The sequence below is a fragment of the Olea europaea genome, unplaced genomic scaffold (assembly GCF_002742605.1).
Source record: "Olea europaea var. sylvestris unplaced genomic scaffold, O_europaea_v1 scaffold636, whole genome shotgun sequence".
Lineage (NCBI taxonomy): Eukaryota > Viridiplantae > Streptophyta > Magnoliopsida > Lamiales > Oleaceae > Olea > Olea europaea.
Window position 1 is genome coordinate 112,138 of NW_019264725.1, and position 8,086 is coordinate 120,223.

At 32.1% G+C, this 8,086-nt stretch overlaps 1 protein-coding gene across 2 annotated transcripts in view; it reads left to right on the plus strand.

Annotated features, from left to right (window-relative positions):
• The first annotated feature begins 1,861 nt into the window (after positions 1-1,861).
• LOC111389970 (protein LIGHT-DEPENDENT SHORT HYPOCOTYLS 10-like) overlaps positions 1,862-8,086 on the plus strand; it is an 8,546-nt gene continuing 2,321 nt past the window's right edge. Inside the window, exon 1 of one of the 2 annotated variants that reach the window (XM_023014960.1) lies at positions 1,862-2,458. In XM_023014960.1, the coding sequence (XP_022870728.1) occupies positions 1,902-2,435 (534 nt within the window). In that variant the 5' untranslated portion in view covers positions 1,862-1,901 and the 3' untranslated portion in view covers positions 2,436-2,458. The remainder of the gene's footprint in view (positions 2,459-8,086) is intronic. The other variant, XM_023014959.1, reaches the window with a different exon arrangement.

Sequence of the window (8,086 nt, forward strand, 5' to 3'; positions counted from 1 at the left end):
TAGAGTGGGACCTTGGGATTGGTCAGGTGTCACTTCCATCAACTTAGCGTATACCCTAGGCTTTCTAATTCTTTGCAAATAATGGCAACAGTGTACAAGAAAAACCAACCAAATCAGTAGTAATTTAAATACTGATACAACCAATTGATCTGTCATATTAGAAGCTGCAAAGTTTGAATCGTTAACGTATTTGGAAATTTTAATTACTTTATTTGTTAACATCTTCCTGCTTCTAGTCCATTAAGATCTTAAGATTAGGTGGTTCAACAACAATTCTTGTTGAGATATTTTACTTTCAACTCTCTTAACTGCCCTTCTACAATTCATAAAATGGTAATAATCACTTACCATAAATAGAAATATCCAGTTTTGAGTGACAACAAGTATGTAAATATAGTCGAATGAACTTAAATAAAAGATTAAGACATTAAAAAAATTGAATATACTTGTTTTTATATTAATATTATTCAATGTATATGTAGATTAAATTCTTTTTATTTCCATTAAATATATAGAACTTTGAAGCACATTCCAAAATATCCAATCCTGCTTCCAAAAACCTGACATGAGGCTTGAATTCTGGAGACACACAGCTACCAATTGTTATGTCAAACTTTCTCAAATCCCATAATATTCAAGGGACTATAAACAATATTCCAGTTCCATCAGAAAACGACAGCCATGACGAAAGCAATAGGAAATATCAGGTGTACATATATATAATTTTTTTTATTTCAATTATGTAATGTCACCACAAACAATAGAAAAACTGAAAACTGCTAAAAATTTGAACTAAATTGGCATATGAAGCTAGCTCGTGAATTACTTCATTCTCGAGCGTGAAATAAAGATCCCATTCAAAATAAATAATGCGTGTGTATAAATTTCTTGAGTTTTTATCGCAGAGCTATTCACCCTAAACGGATAAGTGATAATGATAATTACTGAATCTCACGAATTCTTTATGTATCATAGTTTTGAACAAGGGAAAAATTCAGTTGTTTTTTCCATCTGGTATCCATTAGAGTTATGCCTAGAAATATGTATTCCTTTATAGAATTTTATGTTAAACTCATAGTCTAATGATTTTTGAAAAATGCTTGAGGTACATTGTGGTGTCCATTTTGGTGTCTAAAATGGACACCCGGCACCCACAGGCGCCTCGGCCAATATTGAGGCGCCGGGTGTCCATTTTGGACACCAAAATGGACGCCACAATGTACCCATAGCACTATTGATGATTTTTTCTGTTGAGCCCATTAATCATATTCGTCCAACAGTACTAATTCTTAGACAAATAATTCTGGAATAAGTTCGCAAAAACAATTTTCATACGGAGATGACGTGTATAAAACAAAAACAACAACAACAACAACAATAATAAGAAGAAGAAGAAGAAGAAGTCTTAATTAGAACAAATTTGAAGATCAGGGTCTATACTTTTTTATTTAAGAGCATTATTCTTAAGAATGATAAGTTCTATACATATATACTTATACATTCACATTGAATACCAAATAATCCCAAATGCATTACAACTAAGCAGTTATTGGCAATAATTGATCTGAAGATACTAATGAAGATTATATTTTGACAAGTGTGTAATAATATTAATATTTTCTTTAGGTAAGTATGGTACATTTAGTGGGGGTGATAATTAGGATGCCATGCTCAATAATTGTAACTTACTGACTAAACGTATGGTTAATGGCAGTGGTACCAAAAAAAAGCAAAAAATACTAAGAAAGAAACTTGTCATGGCCCAATGCATGTCAACTCAATAGTCTGATGTGAACTTAATCTCCCCTACCCCACCCCCATTTTTATCCTCACTATTCCTTTAACCATCAACTGCAGGTTTCACCTTATATAGGAACAAAGGAAGAAAAAATTGATGAACTATGGAGAGAGGGAAAGAATTGGCAGAGGGGTCATCAAGATCCCCCGGTGGCGGCGCCGGTGGTGATTCGCCGCTATCCACGACTCCCAGCCGCTACGAGTCTCAGAAAAGAAGGGATTGGAACACTTTTGGGCAGTTCTTGAAGAACCAGAGGCCACCAGTTCCTCTCTCTCATTGCAATAGCAATCATGTACTTGAATTTCTTAGATATCTTGATCAGTTTGGCAAGACTAAAGTTCATTTGCAGGGCTGCATCTTTTACGGGCAGCCGGAGCCACCAGCGCCGTGTACTTGTCCACTGAGGCAGGCTTGGGGCAGCCTCGATGCACTTATTGGACGACTACGCGCTGCCTATGAGGAGAACGGTGGATCACAGGAGACTAATCCATTTGCTAGTGGTGCAATAAGGGTTTATCTGAGGGATGTAAAGGAGTGTCAAGCTAAGGCAAGAGGAATCCCTTACAAGAAGAAGAAGAAGAAGGATAGCCCAGGCAAACCAGATGATGATTCCAGTTCATCCATGCCATTTTCTTGATTCAATCTATGGATCAAAAATTGGTAATTAATTTCTATCTTTAGAATACTCTTGTGCTTATATAGTACTGCTTGAATTATTTGTACTTTGTTCTTCTTTCGTAATTCCAGTTGGATCCGAATCACATTGGAGAATCAATATATGTGCACAACCTTTTCTTTTATTCATCTGTGATCAAAGACACATTGTTGTCGATGATCAGTGAATCCTTGAAGAACATTTCAAAAAAATCTATCTGATGAAAGAAATTTAAATTAAAAAAAGTGTCCATAAGTTCCCCGAAAGTCAAAAAGAGCTCATTGTAAATAAAGAATTGAACAGCTTACTTTCTGAAAAATATATATTTTCCCTTCAGTATAAACCCTAGAAGTAACGCATACAATCAAAGGTAAAACAAATCTGCTATATGAATTCTTTTTTACCACTCTATTCTTATCTCACCCTAAGAAAATTTACTAGGATTCATGTCATAAACATGATGATGGTTTTACATTGTCTATCAACCAACCATTCCCCAATTTCTTCATCCTAATGGGGGCATAGGTAGAATTACGAACGCTTAAAAGAAATACATGATAAACAAAAACTTAAATCCTCAGGAACATTTTACAATTCTGAAAATAATCTCAGACAAATCTACTACAATATGATTCAAAATTTATTCTTAGAAAATGTTATTTTAAGTTTATTTGAAGTAGGATGGCAGTGATGATCTTTTACCCCCAAGAAAACGATTGATTTTCTTCGGATATCAGGTAGATTCTTGTGCTCTTTTTTCATGTTTTCCATCATTAAACAATTTTCTGCAGTAACATGATCCCAATTTAATACTCTATTGCATGTCAACTTCTAGTTTTATGGATCATCTTTTGGGATTCTTGATAGATCTTTCGCCCCCACGTAGATTGTCATTTTATATTTTTTGACATGAACTAGAACATTCTCATTGAGCAAGATCGTCGTAGAGTATCATTTGGGTTTAAGGTAGGAGACACATTTGCGTGAGTGTGTATATATATATATATCCTAGTATTGACAAATATTTAATTAAAACTTTACTCTACTTTATATTTTTCATAAATTAATCAACGTATAGTAGTAGTATTTTATTCCCATGCAGGCCTACTTTTTTTGGGCTTTCATTTTCGATATTTAATCCTCCTCTAATCATTGTAAAACCTCTCAAACGTACGAAATTAAATGAATGCTTATTAAATTATTTTAATTTGCCGTTATTAAAAAACGCATTAACATCAGTCCCCCACTAATTGCAATAATTTTAGTGCATAAGATCTTTGTGAGGGTATTTTAGAAATTTGAATTAACATATTGAATTTGTCCTTTGCATCTTTACTAGATTGCTTCCAGTGTGCATCAGATTTTGTGGGACATCACAATTATTCATTTGTTGTCACAATGCTTTGCTTCATTCATGTAATAAAAATAAAAAAATTAAATTTTTTTTAATATTTTACAGTTTGAAACGATCATCTTTACCAATGGCATGCATTCTTCTTCTTCTTCTTTTTGTTTTTCTTACATTACAGAAGTATGGTTTTGTATATAAAAGAAGGAAATATGATCTACAGTAGGAGAATTTTTTGTTTGTTTAGCAAAAAACAGGAAATTTATAACTTAATTATGAGTTAACTGATCTTTTAAGAACAGCAGAATCTTGCTTTACAATTGCGCGAGGGCAACCTTGCTGAGTAGTGAGTTTAAGTGAGATGAAGTAGATCTTTTAACAAGTAAGCGAAGTTGACTATTTCAGAACTTTTTAGTTAATTTAATCAAAAGAACTAAGATAATTTGATTTCGAGGTTTAAAAGTTTAACCAGCTCACAAAATATGGTGTTAGTTTAATTAAAAAAAAAATTTGTATTATTTGTCATTATGATTTACCAACTTTGAAGTATGCAACATGTAGAATGCATATTTATATGCTATGACTCCGTATAATTTTTGGTTCACTAGGAATTAATTGTACAATCCCACATAGTCTTTGTTTTTGGAACTTGCCTATTTGTTCCACTATTAACATAATTGATTTGTATCTACGTCGTGTGGGGTCTAAAATCCAACCACTTTAATCTCCTATTTATAGAATTCTCTTTTTGTTCTTTGAAGCATCTTAATTTGTGAGACGATAATAAGACTTAAGAACTTTTTGTACTCTCACGCACATTATGGTTTGAATATTTTATACTGTTTTTTTATCTCATACTATGTACTATGTAGGAGCATTTGTAATTTTTTTTAACCAAGTGCTGAATCATATGTTTGTTCCTCCTTTTATGGTTTGCCTTAAATCTCAATCTTGAGACTGTCACAAGAGTTCAACATATCTACACAACAATCCAAAACCAAATGTAACATGTTTCAATTATATCTCAGAAAGTTCCACGACCAAAAAACCAAATCCCACTACTAAACCAGTAAAATCTGCCCAAAGGTTGAAACAAAGCAACATTACATAGCATCTACCTAAAACATATTTATAGTAAAACAAAGTAGTTTCTTTATTAATACCAGCGTCACTAAAGCATTGCTAATTAAATAAATATTTCTTAATAACATTTTTTATTAATTATCTAAGTTGTCATAATTCAAATGAATGAGGCTGCTTTGTTGTAAAAAGAAACAATTATTGATATGCAGCTGGTGTCCTTTTCATTTAAGAACAAGTGAGTAATTCCCTTACGGTTTTGGGGGCCTCTCATGGATTCCTTAACTGTAAATACCATAACAGTAATATTCAAAATGTTGCTCCAAATTCAATGCTTTTCCTCTGCTAAAAAATTGTGTCATCTACGATTTCTTTCTATCCATTTTTAGTAAATATGTTCACTACTTGTTCATTCGTTCAGTAAACAGAATCTTTCTTTATATTTACTATTTTAATCCATGTTTAACACAAAAGTTTTGTGTATTAGGCTCGGTTACATATAGATAAGCTTGTGCACTACGACTCTAAGAGAACATAAATCACAAGCTTAAAGCAAGTTGGAGAAAAAATAAAATGCAAAAACTTGTGCTTGTGATTGGATTTAATGATAAAGATTGTCCAAAAGATAAACAGATAAAACAAGAATGTTCATGTACATCAACAATTAGAGATGGTTTTATAGAAAATAAAATTAAAGAAATGATGATGACTTGATGCATACAAAACCTAAAGAGCTTCTCAAGTAGTGTGTGTGAGAATTATTATGGACTCAAAATTTGAATCAAGCATTCAAACTCAGAAGAATGCTACAAGTGAAAAAGTTTACTTTTTAATAATGAGTTTCCTTACTTCGTTGTTTGTTAACAAATGATTCTTGCAATTGTTTCACTCTTATTTGTACTTGAAGTAGGTGTATTGCATCTAATGTGTGTGCATGAGCCCAAAAACATGATCATTCTCTTAGATTCAAAGGTAAAATAATTATTGTATACCAACACTTATTAATATATTTCGAGATTCAAGTTTCATATTTGAGATAAATTGGTTGGTGATTATGTTTTGTACCAATATTCATGAATCTTCTAGTAGAGTTCACAAGTCTATGTTAATTTCCAAACGTTGGCTTCACATGCATGGTGCATTTGATGAACTTCTCAATTCGTCAAAGTAGTCATTGCATTAATAAATTGAACTCTTTCCAAATGAGATTTTGTAGAGAAAATTTCTTCATAGCCAATTTCTTTTATGTCGTCCATACAAATACTTTCAAGTAATTAATGTTACTTGTTATTTATCTCTTTGCTTCATAAATGCTCCCATTCTCACTGCAAATATTTCTCAAACTTAATAACAAGTTTACACCTCTCAGGTTTTCTTCTCCTTTTTCCTTCAAGGAATTCCACTTTCCAAGAATCTGTTTTCATTCTTAGATATGTTGCAATTATCTAGTAAGCTCAAATATCTTCACATTAGGGAGATTCAAGCTTCCTCCAATTTTTTTCCTATCCTATTCCAAATATTTAGCATTGTCGAAAAGCAATTCCTTTTATTGATTGCACCTTTCTTCCTACCGTCTTAACTCTATTTCTAAAAATGAAGATTTTCCATCCTCTCAGTCTTGGTACTTCTAAACTACTTAGCCTCTTTAAAAACTTGCAATTTGCTACTAAGATGATCTTCTCAAGTTCATCTTTGAGAGCTCAGTTAAAACTTTAATATTTTTAAATTCTTCTTCTCCTTTATGGAGCTTTATTTTTCCTTCGAGGCTTCGAACTTCACTTGGATCGATCTCAATTTATCCTTGAACACTTCTCTTTGCTTTGTCAACATCTACTCCAATTTTCACAGTTTTTCCTCCATGTTGTTTAGCTCTCATCTACCTTCTATTCCAAATGATTAATTTCATCTTTTTTCTCTTTTTCTTAACAAATATGTTTTACTTCCATTTTCAATTCAAATTGTTTATTTAAGATTTCCAAAGGAACTAGCTGGTCATCAAGCATCATTTGGATATTCACTAGGAGTGGGGCAAAACTCTCGAACCGAACCCGAACAGAACTGAGCAGTTCTTCTTAAGTTAAATACTCGAACCGGTATCTGAATCGAGAATCGAAGGATTCAATTCAATTATCGATTCTAGATCAAAAACTAAATAAGAATCGAGTCTCCCTAATTTTTTTTGAAATTTATTTATTTTAAATAAGTCAACTTATTTTTTTCTCTAAATAATTTTGCTAGCTAGTTAATTCAGCTCAAACCCAAAAATATGATTTTTCTATTTCAATTTTCTGTACAAGTCCAACTTAATCAAATTGACCTAAGTTTTATCCAAAATTATTATTCTTTTGTAGTGTCATTTCTACTGTTCTGAAGAAATTGAATGGAAACTCGACAGCTCATCTCTTAATTATTGTAAGCTCACTATCGTTCTCTTCTAGTGATTTTAACGATCAAGTCTATGAAGAATCCAGCAAAGAGAAACGCAAAAGACATATAATATTGGACTACATTATTTTATAAGAGTTAAGATTAAACATATCATTATTTGAATTAATCTAGCCTTGTAAATATTAAAAAAAAATTTATAGTACAGAACCTGGAAATCGAATGGAACCGAACTGAATCGAATGGAATTGAATCTGAATGGTTCCATAATTAAATTTGGACCTGACAATTCCACTTAGTAAATACCTGAAAATTTTGGGTCCGTTCGATTCTCGCACCCCTAATCTCCACTTCATAGGAAGTCTCCTATATATTCCATGCTCGTTTAAATTTTATCGTCATAGCGTCTGAAATTTTTCTTAAAAGTCTCTAGATGTATTGCTCAATAAATAAAAGCTAATGCCTTAGGGTCCTTAATTCTCATTTCATTCAATTCTCCTGAAGAAATTGTTTTTTGTCTATTGTTCTGCAAACCCATTTCCCACAACTCTTGGGAATATTGTAACATCTTTTTTCGACTACATTTGCTGTAATTCTTCCAATTTAATTCAGGAATTTGTGGCCGCAACATGTTTGATGTCATCTCTAGTAATTCCTGAACAGAACTTTGATACGGCTTTGTTAGAAGCGTTGTGGAATCACAATTTAAAGCAAGCTCTCAACCTACAAGAATGCTATAAGAGAAAATGTTTACTTCTGAACATTGTGTTCCTTTTTTTTTTTTTTTTTTTTCTTTTTTTTTTTTAAATAGCTTTTTTCT